We start from the raw sequence: 18,951 nt of genomic DNA, 5'->3' as shown, positions 1-18,951 counted from the left end.
CATGAGATAATAGTGCCAGTGCAACCATGATGTGCCAAATGGTCTCCTTTTGCACCATTAGTTCTGCCAGCCTGTTGAGCCTGCTCTGCCATTTGTTACAATCATGGCTGATCTTGAGTTTCAATTCCACTTTACTCACCCCATGAGACCAAAAATCTGTCCATCTCAGTCTTAAAATTTATTAAAAATGGAGGTTCCACAATTGTCTGGAGTAGAGATATCCATTGACTCACAACTCTTTACATGAAGTTGTTGCTCTTCACCTTGGCCCCAATACAAATATTGTCCTCTCCTGAAATCGTAAATGGAGTTCGTGCACTTGTCAGCTTTGACATAATTAAACAATGGAGTATGTTCAATGGGATGAATGGCCCACTATTCCTGTTTTTCATATTAAAAAAACTCTTGAATCAACCTGAGTGTCTCACACAGCGAACCAGATTGCCCAAGCCGACCGAATACACTGCGTACCTGAGGGTGGTAATAGAAGGCTGTTTGTGTGACAGGAGGCGGTAAACCTCGAACCTTTAAAAGGTACTTGGATGAGCACTTGAAATGTCATAACATTCAAGGTTATGTACAAAGTGCTGGAAGGGGGTATTAACATCGATTGAGAAGCAGCAATGGTCAGTACCGACTCAATGGGCCAAACAGCCTCTTCTACACTTTACAATTTTGTATTCTGAAAGTAATGAGAAAATCTTTTTCTGAAAATAAACTTGACCTGGAAAAGTCTGTACCCCAAAGTTGTTATGCATTTCAAAGGCAAAAGTTGAAACAAAGCACCCCACTACAAACACCTAATCACAACATAAGGACAGTTTACTCACACAATTATGTTGGTATTGCAGGTGTAATGCATAAGGAACATACATCTATTGAAAGACAGAAAGGGGGTGACTGGCTTATTTTGAATATCTACAATGTTTAAATTACAAAACATCAGCAGTAAAATTACACCGTAAAAAAAACTGCAGTTTCAAATTTCATGACCATCCAATTTATGTCTACATTCTTAAGCATGAAGTGCAGAAATATAAAAAATATAAACAGTTAAACAAATAAAACCTCGCTTCACAAGAAGGTAATCATCTTCAGCTCCACGGATGACAACGTATTTTTCTTCACATCTTTTACAGTTCTCGTCTTCAGAAGGTGCAATTCATGCATTTGACAACTTTGTTGCCATAATCAATGCAGTCTGGCCCTATACATTCGCAGCACGCATTATGAAACCATCTGTATTTCGAAGCACCCATAGATTCGCATGAATTCTTACACTGATGGATAGACATGCAGTCATCAAAGTAGACCACTGTGCAGTGGGGCTCTGTAATTAATTATTAAAAATATTTTAAAAACACATGATCAATTTACATAACGCCCAACGGCACTTCATGAGAGTGTTAAACAAAATCTGACAACAAGCCGCTAAGGAGTTAACAGGTCAACGGCTGTAAGTGTGCTCAAATCAGCATGTTTTAAGGAGCATCTTACAGGAGAGGTTTAGGGATGGAGGAGAACATATTAGAATTAGGGCAGATGACGCTGGAATTGGAGAAGGTCAGAGATCTTGCAGAGTGCAAGTTTGGAAGATTTTGCAGAGAAAGGAAGCCATGGAGGGAGTGGAGAACAAGAATGGTGTTTATCAAACTGTGGTGCTTCCTACCAGGTGCCAGTAAGGGTCAGTGAGCACAGGATAATGGGCAAACGAGGCATGGCACAAGTTAGCATACAGGCATCAGAGTTTTGGATGAGCACAATCTAAAGGAGGGTGCAAGGTGTTAATCAGGATGGAGGAACTTTGCAAGGTCAAGACGAGAATGAAGGTGGGGTTTGGTGGGGGTTTCAGTGGTAGATGAGTTGAGACAGGTAGAGATAGACAACACTACAGTGATGGCAGTAGGTGGAAAATGTGTGTGGTTGGCAGTCCACTTCGAGTTAAAATATAACACTGAGGTTGTGAACAACCTTCTTTAGACTCAGATAGGTGCCAGGAAAGGCATCATGTCAGTTGCTAGATATCAAGATTGTGGCTGATATCAAAAGTAATAACTTTGGTCTTTGCAATATTTATTTAGAGGGAAGTTTTGGTCATTCAATACTAGATACTGGACAGAGGGAATGAATGCACTGAACAGATGATGAGGATACCAATCTGGGCTCCAGTGTACATCTGATATTATGTTTTCAAGCAATGTCACCAAGATGCAGTTCGCAGATATCTTTTATTGTCAAACAAAAAAAAACTTCCACTAATGATAGGAAAAAGAAGCCACTCGGTAAATTATTCGTTCAGGGGGCCAGCATAGGCAGGTCCAAATGGCCTCCTTCTCAGTTCTTACATGATTTGACACATATTTATGTTATAAATTATTCATAAAAATCTGCAAGAGTATGTTCTAAAGCATTCCAAATTGCCTGGGGCAGCACAGTGGTCAGCTGGGTTCTATTCCACCCTTGGGTGACTGTCTGTATGGCGTCCGTACGTTCATCCTGTATGCACGTGGGTTTCCTCTCATAGCTTAAAGATGTGCAGGCTAGGTGGATTGAATGTGGGAAATTGCCCTGTGGTGTCCAGGAATGTGCAGGCTAGGTGGATTAGCCATGGGAAATGCAGGGTTACAGGGACAGGGTGGCAGGCTAGATCTGGGTGAGATGCTCTTTGGAGGGTCAGTGCAGACTTGATGGGCTGAATGGCCTCTTTCTGCACTGTATTAAATTCAACTTTTCAGCCTTGAGCATGTTGAACTCTGCAACACAGTTGCAATCCTCATGTTTTTTACTATTATACATTCAACATCAAGCATATAGCCTGAAGGTTTCTATAAAATGATCAGTCACTCAATGGACTATGGTTGAAGGGTCTTTAAGCTGTGGCCTTTTACCACTGCAGCTTTGTGGCAGCTGCGTCAGGATTTAGTGCATTCCGAGGTTGGAATGTATGATTCAAACATAACACAGCACCAAATCACATCAGAATGATATACAAACTCAAATGGAGTCATAAGAATTGGATCAGAGGAAGGAAAAGCTGAGAGCTTTAAAGATAAATAAATAGATTATTATGGAAAGTGTTATGACTGGAAATAAAGCAAGTTATATATGTATGAAGAATACTCCAAAATACAATCCCTTAAATCAGGCTCACACTTCTGCTTCTAATCATCAAATATTTCCCACAAGAATGAACTACCAACAGCATCCCCTCCCCGCGTAAAATGAGTACCTAGTATGGATCTAAAACCATTACCAGGATTTAAAAGTACCAAGAATAAATTTCAAAATATCGACCAAGAAACTACAGGTAAAACTTCTGTTTGTGAGATATTATTTCAGATTTTTGCAAGTATTATGAAGTTGGGAAATATAAACTAAATGGCAGAATTCTAGCCCATAGACTGTATGCTGAGTGGCAAACATCAAAATTAATTCAGTATTTGAAGAACTTTGAAACATTTCATGTTTATATCAAGTCTTACGTCACGTAAAATATGTTTCTCTTCTTTCATTAAATTCCTCAATTTATACCAGTTCAAAAGCAAGCTTGTTTTGATTGTGTTTTTCTCACACAGTCAGTGCCATAAGTTAATTGCAGCAGTGCATGACTCTACCTCCCTGTTGTGCAGAGATATACATTTTCGATTACAAAACCCTTACTGCAGCATTAGCTTCTCCCCAAATAAAAACTAACATATTAAATAAAGCAGTTCTGGAGCCCTACACTGTAATTAAGCAGCAGGTAATTATCCTCAGGAGGACAGACTGTTATAGATAACAGTACTGTAACAACCATGGTTTCAATTACTCATGTCAAAATTTGGATATCAACCTGTCGATGGAATCTTTTCTGTTTACTGAAGTTGGAGGACAGAGGTCATTCTCTGAAGTTGTGGAATTCAATTCTGAGTTTTGTAGGCAGTAAAATGCCTAAGCAGAAAATGATGTGTGGCTCCTCCAGTTTGCATTGAGCTTTATTGGAACACTGTAGCAGGAAATGATAGTATGGGAGCAAAATGGTTTACTGAGATGGCAAGTAACTCGAATGTCGGGGTCATTCCTATGGCCTGAACAGAGGTGTTCTGCAATGCAGGATCTAGCCTCACTGACATGAAGGAGGCCGCATTGTGAGCAGCAAGTACAGTTGGTTCTGGTTATCATTGACACAGTGACAGCCATGTTTACCATCTCCAGCAGCAAATCACCCAGACACCCTCAACACTACCTTCTAAACCAACAATTTCTACCATCAACAAGGACAAGGGTAGCAGCTGTACGGGAACACCATCACCTGCTTGTTCCCCTCTAAGCTACACATCGTCCTGACTTGGAATGATATCCCCATTCTTTTAGTGTCATTAGGTCAAATTTCTTGAATTCCCTTCCTGATTGTACAGTGGGTGCTTCTACACAGCAAGGACTTCAGTGTTTCAGAATGCAGCTCACCAACTTCCCCAGGGCGTTTGGAAATGATGAGTAAATGAGGGCCTTGAGATCCCTTCCTGTCCATAACCCAGCAACATGAGGTTAATCTATTCGAATTCTTGGCCTATGGGCACTTCATCAAGGCTTTCATCCTTGGTTGCCCTCAAGAAGGTGGTAGTGAGCTGCCATCTTGAGCCTTTCAATCTCTGCAGTGAAGATTCTCCCACAATTCCAGACAGGATGTTACACAGTCAACAACATCTATAGCACTGAAAAGGGCACTTAGCTTCATCAAGTCCATGCTGGTCAAAAGCAACCACTCTCATCCCATAACCTTATATGCCTTGGCATCCTAAGTGCACACTTAAAAAAAATTGTGAAATGTTATGAAGTTTTCTGCCTCCATAACTCTTACAAATTGTGTGTGGCACATTCCCACCACCCTCTAGTGAATCAGATTTTCCTCACATTTCCTTCTGTCCCTTATCTTAAATCTATGTCAATTGCTCACTAATTCCTTCACCAAGGGGAAATATTTCTTCCTGTTAATCCTCCTAATCTATTGTTTAACTTCTCTTCTACTTCCTTTATATTCCTCAACGACATGGTCAGATTTTAGTTTTCTAATACTTACATATGTGTCTTTTTTCCTTTTTTGACCAAACATTTCAATATCTCTCGTCATCGGGCATTCCTGGATCTTGCCATCCTTGTTTCATCCTCACAGGAACATGCTGATCCTGAACTCTGATTAACTGGCCCTAAAACGATTCCCCATGTTAGGTATGGATTTACCCTCAAACAGCCACTGGCAATCTACTTTGTCCAGTTCCTGCTTGATATTGTTGCAATTAACCTTCCCCTAGTTTAGCACTTTCACCTGAGGACCAGTCTTATCTTCATCCACAACTATCTTAAAACTTACAGAATTATGATCACTGTTCCCAAAGTGCTCCCCCACTGAAACAACAATCACCTAGCCAGGCTCATTCCCCAGTAAAAGGTCCAGTCTGGCCCCTTTCCTTGTTGGACTAGCCTCACATTGTTTCAAGAAACCATCCTGGATACACCTAACAAATTCTAAGCCCTTGGAACTAAGGGAGTCCCAGTCAATATTGGGGAAATTAAAATCACTAACTATAACAATCTTGTTGTTTTTACATCTTTCCATGATCTGCTTACATATGTGGTCCTCTATCTCCTGCTGGCTATTAGCAGGCTTATAGTATGATTCCATTGTAATGACTGCACCTTTCTTATTCCTGAGTTGTATCCGTATGGCATCTTGGATGAGCCCTCCAAGGTGTCCTCTCTTAGTGCAGTTGTGACATTCTCCTTAGGCAGTAATGCAACTCCCCTATTCCTTTTGCATCTCTCTCTATCTCACCTGCAACATTTAAACTTTGGAATGTTGAGCTGCAAATCCTATCCTTGTCTCAACTAAGTTTCTATAATGGCAATAACATTGTAGTCCCAGGCTCTAAGGTCATATGCCCCACTTACTATAATCCTTGCATTAAAATAAATGCACGTCAGACTGCCAGTCCCACCATGTTCATTAATCTGGCTCTGCCTATTCTTCCTATTAGACTTATTTAATTTAAACTCTACCTTCTCCTCAATCACTCCACATGCTGACCTACTGCTCTGGTTCCCAGCCCCTACCGCATCAGTTTAAACTCTCCCGAGTGGCACTAGCAAACCTCCCTGCAAGGCTATTTGTGTCCCTCCAGGGTAGCTGCACCCATCCTTCTTGTACAGGTCCCTCCTCTCTAGAACAGACCTCAATGATCCTCATATCTGAAGCCCTCCCTCATATACCAGCTCTTTCAATTGTATTATCTTCCTATTTCTGGTCTCACTAGCACTAAAGCCAATAAAAAAATTTACAAATCCCAAATACTTTAAGTGCAAATTGGGTCATTGCTGGAAAATACATTTTAAAATGATACTATAATCATGCAATACTTAAAGCTCCTCCCCTGCCCCTGTGGATAGACCTGTAACTAATCTTCATTATACAATGTAAACTACTTAGTCCATAAAAAATGTGGTGGGACAAAATCTATAATTGCACCAGAACTCGAGTGGGCTTGAGAGAAACTTTTATTTGCCAGCCATTCAGTGTTACTGGAGTTCTGAAGCACTTTTTGGGCTCAACTCATTAAAAAGACTATTTTCATATTTAGCTCAATACGGAACAGAACCAAATGGTACGATGCTTACCCTTCTCATTCTCCAGTTGCACATGTGGACTTTCTTCAGGCAGTGACACGTTCTGGAGTGGAGACATGTCAAAGCTTTCCAAAAATGAGACCAGGTTTTCATGATAGGTGAGCTCCTCAGAGACAGGGAATGACACAATGTTCCAGTGGAGGTGAGTTTCTCCCTCTGTCAGAGCACGGAACAGAGATGGAATGGGTTCATGAAGCTCTTCCACTGTACTCTTTGAGGTGGGTGGCGTATCGCTGTAGTTTCTGGGATTACACATTCCTAGGTTTTAAAAAAGAACATTAGTCTCTCACTGCCCTTCTATCAGATTTCAGATCCCCAGGTTGTGAATGGGTTCTGTTCTGGAGACTGGTCACATGTTGAATCATACACCATACAGGACAATACAAAGGAGCCGTTTCTATATACAGGAAATGTTTGCATGTCAGGTCATTAATATTGTACTTCTGTATGAGATCACATTCAGAAGTATGAGCATTCTTAAGGCAGATATTCGTAAATGAGGGAACCTCTATATTGGCATTCATAGGCCAGTCTTCATTCTGGGTCCGTGCCACCAGTCTTACAACGATATATTTCTGAACCAGGTTTATTTACTAAACTAATTATGACCTTATTCAATAATCATAAAATGGTTACAGGATAGAAGAGGACCATTTGGTCCTTTCTGTCCTTGCCAGCTCTCTCTAAGATCTTGTCAGCTAATCCTACTCTACTCTCCTTCCTGCATAATTCTGAAAATAGTAGTGTTTAACTGACTTTGACAAGTGAAGCCAGTACTTTGCATCTTTTTATTTTGTTTGAGGCTACCTCGTAGGAGAAGGAGTAGGCCATGTTAATAGTATGTGAATTGTATTATTAAGGTTAAACATATAGAAGTGGAGGGCATTGATTAATTAAGTGATAGAACGCACATATAAAGAAAGGCTTTGGAGTTCTTGCAGCACGGTGGAAGCATTTCTGAACCAGCGGCTTTGGGATCAAGTCCAACTTTTTGGGTCTTATTGGTCATGGCAAGTACATTTATGACATAGTCGATAGAACGATGGTTAGCTTGTAAATCTGCAGGTGGGTGGAGGATGGACTTTTGTAATGATGTATTCTATTAATAAACCTAGAATTAACTAAAGGATTGGCACTTGGTTCCCTTCATCACCGAATGGGCTTCCAGAGTCTTGTGCGACCGTTCATTCCACTAGCTAGTGGGTCATTCAATGAGATCCACCAGCCAAAGAACTATAATCCTTAATAATCCTTGTAAAAATCTACTGATCTCAGTTTAGAAGTTAGTAACTGAGTTGGCATCTCTTACTTTTTGTGAGCGAATGGCTTGGATCCCATTTTGATCACACTAGCCCTCTCATCTAGACTGCCCCATCTAAATCCTCCTGCAGACTGGGCTTCCAGGAAGATTGGAAGTTCCTCTCTGGTCATGCCATATCCTTGCGTATATATCTCCAGTGTCTCATACCTCCTCTCGCATTACCTCCTGCTCCACCTCCCTCTAGATTACCCTTGGTTGGATTGGAATCAGCACCAGATTTTTCAGGCACTACATTTTGTACATATTTAAAGATTTTATTTTATTCATTCACAGGGTGAGGGCATTGCTACTGTGCACCCCAGAAGGCAGGTAAGGGTGAACCACACTGCAATTGGGCTGGAGTCACATGTAGGCCAAATCAGGAAAGGACGGCACTTTCCTTCCCCAAATGAAGTCAGTGATTTTCCTGACAATCATTATTGTTAGACTCTTAATTTCAGATTTTTAAATTGAATTCAAAATGAAACACCTGTCATGGTGGATTCTAAGCCACATCCCCAGAACACTATCTACGTCTGAGGATTAACAGTCCAGCAATAATACCACTAGGCCTTGACTCCCTGCCCCGCAGCAGAAACAAATTATGTAAAAGGAATGTAAGACTTAGAAGAGTAGGACCTTTGACCTGCATCACCATGAACTGAATCAGGGCTAAACTGATTGTGGTCTGACCTCCACTTTCTTGTCTTCCCCTATAATCTTCAACTGTCTAATGAGCAACAAATCGCAAAGTCCGTCCATTTACAAACGTAGCACTAAATTCCCAAACTGAATGAATTTACCAGAATATATTTCAATTTTCAATTTTGTTTGAAACAAAACACAGTTTCGACATTGGTTCAGAAATGCTATTGCAGCATGCACAGGATTATAAAAATGGATCTTGTACATTTTGGTTAATTATACCACTGAAATGGCTGACCTGACAAATCTAAAGGCTTAAATCAAATTGTAAATGTCAGCAGAATCATCATTTAAATTACAACTTTCAACTCTTTCCTTCGCGTCGGTTCTCTTACATAAACGGTGCCGTTTTTGTATGAACATTCCTCAGGATAAAATTCATTGTTGCAATGTCACAAACTAGACAGACCATGTGCAGTTACAAACACTTTAGTAATTCACAGAAAAATACCGAGAAATTGACTGCAGAGTTGTTTGTGTTCTGAAGTTTTACCAACAAGCTGTCACCAACTTTATGTCTACGATAGAGGAACACTTGAATTCAGCATTACCAGTTGGTCCTGTAAACACAGTTTTTACCTCCGTTAAGGTTGGGAACTGATCTTTACTCCCCAATTATTAGTTGGTTAATGAAGTGATCCAGGAGATTTAACAGCCAAACCTATCATCTTGTACATGTTTCACCTGACTGAGGCACACCTTGTGGCACTGGGAACTGGATGAGCAAAGGGATTTCATGGACTAATCTCGCTCTAAAGTGTAATTTTTGCACACACTTAGCATCTAAATAAAAAAAACTGATACTATTTAAAGGATTTTTTTCACCCAGGTTTAAACAAGTTCTCTGTGCGCATCTGTAACTAACTCATTAGCTAACTATCTTAAATAGTATCAGAGATAATGGGAACTGCAGATGCTGGAGATTCCAAGATAATAAAATGTGAGGCTGGATGAACACAGCAGGCCAAGCAGCATCTCAGGAGCACAAAAGCTGACGTTTCGGGCCTAGACCCTTCATCAGAGAGGGGGATGGGGGGAGGGAACTGGAATAAATAGGGAGAGAGGGGGAGGCGGACCGAAGATGGAGAGCAAAGAAGATAGGTGGAGAGGGTGTAGGTGGGGAGGTAGGGAGGGGATAGGTCAGTCCAGGGAAGACGGACAGGTCAAGGAGGTGGGATGAGGTTAGTAGGTAGCTGGGGGTGCGGCTGGGGGTGGGAGGAAGGGATGGGTGAGAGGAAGAACCGGTTAGGGAGGCAGAGACAGGTTGGACTGGTTTTGGGATGCAGTGGGTGGGGGGGAAGAGCTGGGCTGGTTGTGTGGTGCAGTGGGGGGAGGGGATGAACTGGGCTGGTTTAGGGATGCAGTAGGAGAGGGGGAGATTTTGAAACTGGTGAAGTCCACATTGATACCATATGGCTGCAGGGTTCCCAGGCGGAATATGAGTTGCTGTTCCTGCAACCTTCGGGTGGCATCATTGTGGCAGTGCAAGAGGCCCATGATGGACATGTCATCAAGAGAATGGGAGGGGGAGTGGAAATGGTTTGCGACTGGGAGGTGCAGTTGTTTGTTGCGAACTGAGCGGAGGTGTTCTGCAAAGCGGTCCCCAAGCCTCCGCTTGGTTTCCCCAATGTTCGCAACAAACAACTGCACCTCCCAGTCGCAAACCATTTCCACTCCCCCTCCCATTCTCTTGATGACATGTCCATCATGGGCCTCCTGCACTGCCACAATGATGCCACCCGAAGGTTGCAGGAACAGCAACTCATATTCCGCCTGGGAACCCTGCAGCCATATGGTATCAATGTGGACTTCACCAGTTTCAAAATCTCCCCTTCCCCCACTGCATCCCTAAACCAGCCCAGTTCATCCCCTCCCCCCACTGCACCACACAACCAGCCCAGCTCTTCCCCCCCACCCACTGCATCCCAAAACCAGTCCAACCTGTCTCTGCCTCCCTAACCGGTTCTTCCTCTCACCCATCCCTTCCTCCCACCCCCAGCCGCACCCCCAGCTACCTACTAACCTCATCCCACCTCCTTGACCTGTCCGTCTTCCCTGGACTGACCTATCCCCTCCCTACCTCCCCACCTACACCCTCTCCACCTATCTTCTTTGCTCTCCATCTTCGGTCCGCCTCCCCCTCTCTCCCTATTTATTCCAGTTCCCTCCCCCCATCCCCCTCTCTGATGAAGGGTCTAGGCCCGAAACGTCAGCTTTTGTGCTCCTGAGATGCTGCTTGGCCTGCTGTGTTCATCCAGCCTCACATTTTATTAGCTAACTATCTTAAGTTGTTTTCTTTTCAATGGACAGAAGCCGTTTCATTGTCTGTGGAGATGCAAATGATACTGAACATAGTGCAATCATCAGTGAACAACTCAACTTCTGACTTTATGATCATCATTGCTGAAGCAGCTGAAGATGGTTGGGCTGAGGACACTACCCTGAAGATCTGGAGTACTCTTGTGGCATAGTGGTCATTCCATACATCTGAGCCAGGAGGCCTGGGTTCATGTCCAACCTGCTCCAGAGATGCGTCATAACTTCTCAGAGCAGATTGATTAAAAATACCTATTCTGAGGAATTCCTGCAAAGATGTACCAGCACTGAGATAATTCAGATGGAAAATGCAGGCCTGGATACTGGATAGAGGCAGGAGAATGTCTGAGCTGTCACACAAACCAGAGTTGAATAGTTGTCTAAACTTAAGTGAAGAATGGTTATGTAAAATTCCTTCCACAGAGTCTCTACAGCACATAAAATGCCCCTCGGCCCATCAAGACTGTGCATGTCAAAAACTATCAACTATGTATTCTAATTGAGTTCTGATGAAGAGTCACAGATTCAAAACATTAACTCTGCTTTTTTTTCCCCCCACAGATTATGTCACACCTGCTGAGTTTCACCAACGATTTCCGTTTTTGCTTCAGATTTCCAGTATCCGCAGTTCTTTGTTTTATTTTAACTACACTAACCTTCATTTTCCAGTACTTAACGATTATAGAAATGACGAGAATTTTTAAACATTAAGTTGCAAGACAAACCAAAAATGGCTTGTGTTCCTCAACAATCATGTTGTTTTGCAAATATTTTACTGGCCTCATTTTATAAATAGCTTCCATTTTCAAGATTCTTTCTGTGATAATATTTGAAAATGCAGTTTGCATGACAAAGTGCCAATGGAGATCACAGGAGGCATTAACCAGTCAGTGTTCCTTGGAGTACAATTTAATTGCACATTCCAACCAAAACAAACTTATTGCAATCAAAAAATGCTCAGCAAACTGTAGCTTCACACAGCTTAAAGATTTTGGTTAATTACATCCCAAACTGGAACATAGTCAAAACCTTTACATGACTTGCCAACATGACAAAAATCATCATCTAAGAATCCTTACAGTATGAAAACACTTCGGCCCAACAAGTCCACAGTGACCCTCAGAGCATCCCACCTAGTCCCATCCCCTACAACCCACCTAATCTACACACCCCTGAACACTATGGGCAACTCAGCATGGCCAACCCACCTAACCTGCACATCTTTGGACTGTGGGAAGAAACAGGAGAACCCGTACGCAGACACGGGCAGAATGTGCAACTCCACATAGGCAGTTGCCTGACGGTGGAATCGAACCTGGGTCCCTGTGAGGTAGCAGTGCAAACCAGTGAGCTGAAAGCTTTTTGAAACACAGAATAGTGTAGGCCATTTGGCACAAGAAACCATCCAACGAGAACACAGAACCCCTACAGTGTGGAAGCAGGCCATTCAGCTCACTGAGACCACACCAATCCTTTGAAAAGCATTCCACCCAAACCCAGACCCCCTACCCTCTCTCTATAGCCCTGCATTTCCCATGGCCAATCCACCTAACCTACACATCCCTAGGCACAAGAGGCAATTTAATATGGACAATACACCTACTCTGCACATCTTTGGACTGCAGGAGGAAATCAGAGCACCCGGAGGAAAGCCACGCAGACGCGGGGAGAATGTGCAAACTCCGCACAAACAGTTGCCTGAGGTTAGAATCAAACCCAGGTCCCTGGCGCTGTGAGGCAGCGGTGCCAACCACTTGGCCACCCCAAATCTAGCATAATCCCATCGTCCTTTACAGGACTACTCCCACATTCTTGAACTCCCTTAGAATTTTAGCTGCAATTGACCTCTGTCTTGACTGTAAGTATTAATTCTTTAAGCCATTACTGTGAAAAATAACCACATGCTGATATCAGAACTCTATATAAGAACTTGGACTAGTTTGCTCAACCCTAATCAAATGTTGCTACCAAAGGTAACAGTATGGTCCTCCTTTGAATACAGAATACTCACAAAAGTGAGTACATGACCATCAATTCAAATGAAATACTATTTTTACTTAAATTGATTAAGCATATTTTTCATAAAATAGTTAAACTCAGCACTGCTTCCCGAGATTGGTAGCATGACATCCAGGTCGAACTGAAGTAATTGATATATGAAGGAAATATAAACACACTTCAGAATCCAGTGCTGTGAATGCCAAAATAAATCTAAACAAGCTGCAATTATTCCCATCTCAACATGACCCTGATTATAGTACATTGCATGTTTCTTATTCTGTCACAATTTCTGCGCACCAAACAGAGCTTTTAAACATTAATGTAACAAATTTGCAATTACTCCATGGGAAACAGAAGAGGCAACTCACCCACACAGTCACAGCACTCGTCCCACAGAGTCCCCAAGCAAAGCATGCATTCCTTGCAACACGAACAGTTCCCATCAATAGGGCGGCATTGGCACAATTCCTGCAAGAAAAATACGGAAATGCGTGTGATTTTGCAACAGTCGAGTATCCAAGAAACTATCAAATTAATTGCTTAGAGGTTTTGGGAACATCTGTAACGGAGACATTATGCTGCAAAGTATAAAATAAAAGAGTGCTGAGATCAGTACAGGGTCACTTCTGTTGGTGAGGGATTTCGACAGATTGATGTGCATTTAGAAATTGTAAACATTTGGCCAATTGCAGGCTAACAAGAAAAAAATCAGGCCACTTTCCCATGTGTATTTAATTCTACATGGGATGTAGGTGTCACTGGCTGGGTCAACATTCACTGTCCATCCCTAACTGTATTCAAGAAGGTGGGCAGCTACTTTTTGAACTGCCACAGTCTTGGGCTGGAGGGACATCAAAGTGCTCTACGGGAGGAAATTCCAGGATGTTGACCCAGCGACAGGCAAAGAATGGCAATGTATTTCCAAGAAAGGATGGTGAGTGACTTGGAGTTGAACTTGCACACAGTTGGGATCCCATGCACCTGCTGTCAATGGCAGAGGTCATGGCTTTAGGAGTTTGTCAAAGAAGCCTGAGTGAATTACTGAACTGCATTTTAGACAAAGTACACGGTGCTGCTACTGTGTGTTGATGGGGTGCAGAGGAAATGGAGACGGTCTGGGTTGTACGCAAATGGAAGGAGCTCCCTGCAGAAGTGGTGGTTGAGGCGCATACATTAACAATATTTAAAAGGGATTTGGACAGACCGATCAAACAGGACCAATGAGCTTCTTGAGTGTGGGGGAAGCATGTGGGAAATGATCCATTTGTACCCCTTTAAGTGGGCAGTCAGAAGGTGACTACTTGCTACAGATTTCCTTGTCTGTGACTTGCTGTTGGAGCCACTGTATTTTTAAGGCTGATCCAGTTCATGGTAGACCCCATCATGTTGACAGTGGAGGGATTCAGCAATGGTACTGTCATTGAATGTCATGGGATGGCTGGTAGATCTTCACTTTTGTTCATTTATAACTGGGATATGGCCATTGCTGGCTGGGACAGCATTTAATTCCCAACTTTAGCTGAATTGAGTCTTTGCATTTAAGAAGGGACAATAAATGTTGGTACAACCAGCAAAGCCCACATTCCCTGAACAAAAATAAATTGTCAAAGATTGTAGTGATCAACCACATCATTTGTTAAAATATTAAGACTCACGATCATATTGTATTAATCATTCCCAGTTCTGAGGAAGGGTCACCGGACCCGAAACGGTAACTCTTTTTTTAATTACCAGACCTGCTGTGCTTTTCCAGCAAATTCTGTTTTTGTTCCTGTAAAAATTGACATTGAGCTGAAAAGGAAACATTGGCAAAAGCTGAGCAGTGACAGAGTTAGAAACGCAGGTCCCTTTAAGGCTCAAATGGATTACTTACTCGATTCAGAGCAGATATTGTTCAGTTGGACTGTTTAAGAGATGAATTCTTACCATATAGGATGATGGCTTTTGTAGAGGAAAAGACGGAAACTGATGGAGTCATACAGCATGGATACAGGTTCTTTGGCCCAAACTGGTCCATGTCAATGTCCATCCACACTAACCCCATTTCCCTGCACTTGGCCCATAGCCTTCTAAATCTTTTCTATCCATGTATTCGTCCAAATGCCTTTTAAATATTGTTAATGTGCCCGCCTCAACCATTTCCACTGGCAATTCATTCTGCAACCTCTGTGTTAAAAAAGTTGCCCCTCAGTTTCCCATGTATTCTTCCCCCTCTTACCTTGAATTATTGGCTCCTCATCCTCGGTTCCCCAACCCTGGGAAAAAGGCTGAGTGCATTCACCCGATCCACATTTCTCATGACCTTATGAACTTCTATAAGATCCCCCCTCAGTCTTGTACGTTCTAAAGCTCGTACGTTCTAAAGAAAAAAGTCCTAGCTTTGTCCAACCTCCCCATAACTCTGTCCCTTGAGTCCTGGCAACATTCTTGTAAATTTCTTCTGTGCACTCTTTCCAGTTTAATAACACCCTTCTATAGCAAGGCAACCAAAACTGAATACAATACTCCAAGTGTGGCCTCACCAACATCCTGTACAACTGTAACATAACTTCTCAACTTCAATACTCAGTGCCCTGACTGCTGAAGGCCAGTGTGCCAAAAGCCTTCTTTACTGCCCTGTCTACCTGTGAGTACACTTTCAGAGAACCATACACCTCAGTCCAAGGTCCCTCTGTTCCACTACATTCCTTAGCCCCCTACCATTCACCATGAAACTCCCACCTTGATTTGACTTTCCAAAATGCAGCACTTCACACTTACCGATATTAAACTCCATTTGCTGTTTCCTGGCCCACTTCTCCAGCTGATCGGGATCCTGCTGCAATTTCTGATAATGTTCCTCACTGTCCACAATACCGCTTATTATAGTGTCATCCACAAACTTACTATTCATGCCTCGTACATTCTCATCCAAATCATTGATATAGATAACATACAGGATGGACCCTAAGGCACAGCACTAGTCACAGGCCTCCAGTCCGACAAGCATCCTTCCACTATTACTCCTTGCTTCCTACCATCAAGCCTACTGCGTATCCAATTTGCCAACGTTCCCTGGATTCCATGCGACCTAACCTTTCAGACTAGTCTACCACGTGGAACCTTATCAAAGGTTGTACTACATTACAGATTTACGAGGAAACCTTTGTAAATCTTAGGAGTTTTTACATTTGAGGCATCTCTGTGTGAAGTCCCATTCACTCTCAGCACCTATTGCTTGCCTCAACTTCACCTTGATGTATGGCCTATATCTGATGTCCTAGTCAGCAACATGCACATTTGCTTGAACAAAAATAAACACTGGCAATACTTTCTGGTGATGGTAGAAAAAGGAGGTCAACATATGGCTCTAGGCTATGGTCCTGAATAATGACGATACCATGAATTTGATTCCTGTTCTGGTTGAGGTAGACATAGGACATGTCCCTAACCCTGTCCTGAATACTGAAAGCAATGATAAAGTGCTGTGCAAAAGTTGCTCAGGCTGTAGTATCAGCTGTCAATGAGCCAAAGATCTGTCTATTTGCAGGCCATGCCAATCAGCATCAATCTGGCACCACAGGTATGGTCATAAAATTTATGTACATGTTGTTATTAGTGTATTATATCCTCTTCTAAAAAGCAGCTTGTGCAGCTAAGAGCAGCAATTCCTCCTTACCCGACCAGATACTTCCAAGGGCAAACCGCAACCCTGTTGACATATTATTTCACTGTAGGTTGAACAAACAGATCTTTCTTTAACCCATTTACAGACATTTTATTTGCCAACTCCAGATAACAATGGGCTTTCAGACAAGTGAGAAATCTTCTCACTTCTCATCTAGCTAAATATTTTACAACTGCTTTGCTCAAAACAGTTGTAAAATATTTAGCTAGATGAGAAGTGAGAAGACTTCTTTTCCCACAGACACAGAAAACAGGAGCAAGAGTTCGCCATTTGCCCTTTTGAGCCCACTCTGCCATTCATCATGATCGTGGATGATCATCCAACACAAGCCTGTTCTCATTTTCCCACTCATATTCCTTGATTCCTTTAGCCCCAAGGGCTATATCCAATACCTTCTTGAAATCATACAATGTTTTGGCCTCAACTGCTTTCTGTGCAAATTCCACACACTCACCGCTCTCTGGGTGAAGAAATTTCTCCTTACCTCAGTCCTAAATGTTTCTTTTGTCAGTGATCCCTGGTCCGTATTCTGCCATTGGGAATATCTGTCTATATCCACCCAGTCTAGTCCTTTTAGAATTATACAGATTTCTACGAGAACCCCTTCTTCAACCTTCTGAGCTCCAGCCAATATAATCCGAACCGATTCAAATTCTCCTGTTACATCAGTCCCACCATCCCAGGAATCAGTCTGGTAAGCCTTTGCTGTATACCTTCTATAGCAAGGACATCCATCCTCAGGTAAGGAGAGCTTAACTGCACGCAATATTCCATGTGTCGTCTCACCAAGGTCCCATATAACTGCAGTCAGACCAAATTCATGGTATCGTCATTATTCAGGACCATAGCCTACAGCCATATGTTGACCTCTCTTTTTCTACCATCACCAGCTCCTTTACTTGAATCTTCTCACTGTGCTAACATACCACTTGCCTCCTTTACAACCAGCTGCACACTTTCCTTACCTTCAGCGGCTGGTGCACAAAAACAAGATCTTGTTGCACAGATAATAGGCTGCTTTCCTGTTTTTGCTACCAAGGTCAATAACCTCACATTTATCCACATCATAATGTGTCTGCTGTACATGTGCCCACTTACTCAGCTTGTCCAAATCACACTGAAGCATCTCTACATTTTGTTCACAGCTTACCCTCCCACCCAGCTTTGCGTCATTCACACATGTTGTTTCGATCCGGAATGCACTAACTGAAAGAGTAGTGAGCAGCAGAAATAAAAAGTTCCAATAAGCAGATTTCAGGCAATGCACTCCAGGTTATCAACATGTTGTGTAAATCTTTCCCACATGTATCCTCCGGTGACTTGATTGCCTCTTGGCCTATCTGCATAGTTATCTCGTCAAAAAGTCAAGATAACAAGGGAATATATTTCTTTGGTTAATCTATAGGAAGCTTCATTTATGGACTCAGTCCAAGGCTGTAATCTAATCAAGATGTTCAGGAGACATCAGAAAATGCAGGAGTAAAGATCAAATGGTTTATGAATACATTTTGATTGTGGATGTAATGAAAAATAATGGATATCCAACATACATATTTCAGAAATTGAAATCAATTGCAGCTTTTTGTTAATACTTTCTAGTTATGTTACTTTAATATGGCCTACATTATTATGATCACAATTGAGAGAACTCACCAGATCTAGCCTTCCCAAGTAAAAAATTTGCAGTTCTTAGTTTTCTAAATGGTAACAATTTTTGTCAGTTTTCTGTTTGACGATAAATTGAAATAGAGGATGTAAGCAATTATCATGTTTGCCTTAAATGCGAAAGGTTCCCGTTTTGAAATCATACAGAAACAGCACTGTTGCCTTATTGGCACAGTGGCTCAGTGGTTAGCACTGCTGCCTCATAGCGCCAGGCATCCGGGTTCGATTCCACCCTTGGGCAACTGTCTGTGAAGTTTACACATTCTCCCTGTAACTGTGTGGGTTTCTGCCAGATGCTCCAGTTTCCTTCCATAGTTTACAGATGTGTAGGCTAGGTGGGTTGGGTGGATTATCCATGGGTCCGGGTGGATGTTCTTTGGATGGTCATTGTGCCCTCGATGGACCAAACTGCCACTTCCACATGGTAGGGATTCTAAGAAGACCACTGCAAAGCAACATAACTGAAAGCAGGCAGACAGTGGAACAAGGGGCTGCATTTTCAAGATGGCAACCTGTAACTAGTGCAGTATTAGAGGGATCAGTGCTGATCACAACTATTTACAATTTGCATTAATGCCTTGGATGAGGAAATTGAAGGTACTGTTGCTTAGTTTACAGGAGACTCAAAAATGGGTGG

At 42.3% G+C, this 18,951-nt stretch overlaps 1 protein-coding gene across 2 annotated transcripts in view; it reads right to left on the bottom strand.

Moving 5' to 3' along the window:
• Window positions 1-804: 804 nt before the first annotated feature.
• The window catches only part of twsg1a (twisted gastrulation BMP signaling modulator 1a), a 33,835-nt gene continuing 15,688 nt past the window's right edge, over window positions 805-18,951 (bottom strand). For both annotated transcript variants that reach the window (XM_048529615.2, XM_048529616.2), the window contains exons 3-5: window positions 13,351-13,450; window positions 6,652-6,918; window positions 805-1,330 (exon numbers count right to left, since the gene is read on the bottom strand). In XM_048529615.2, coding sequence (XP_048385572.1) covers window positions 1,149-1,330; window positions 6,652-6,918; window positions 13,351-13,450 — 549 coding nt within the window. In that variant the 3' untranslated portion in view covers window positions 805-1,148. The remainder of the gene's footprint in view (window positions 1,331-6,651; window positions 6,919-13,350; window positions 13,451-18,951) is intronic.

The sequence above is a fragment of the Stegostoma tigrinum genome, chromosome 5 (genome assembly GCF_030684315.1).
Source record: "Stegostoma tigrinum isolate sSteTig4 chromosome 5, sSteTig4.hap1, whole genome shotgun sequence".
Classification (NCBI taxonomy): domain Eukaryota; kingdom Metazoa; phylum Chordata; class Chondrichthyes; order Orectolobiformes; family Stegostomatidae; genus Stegostoma; species Stegostoma tigrinum.
The sequence above is the reverse complement of the archived record's forward strand: the minus strand, read 5'-3'. Positions and strand labels throughout refer to the sequence as shown.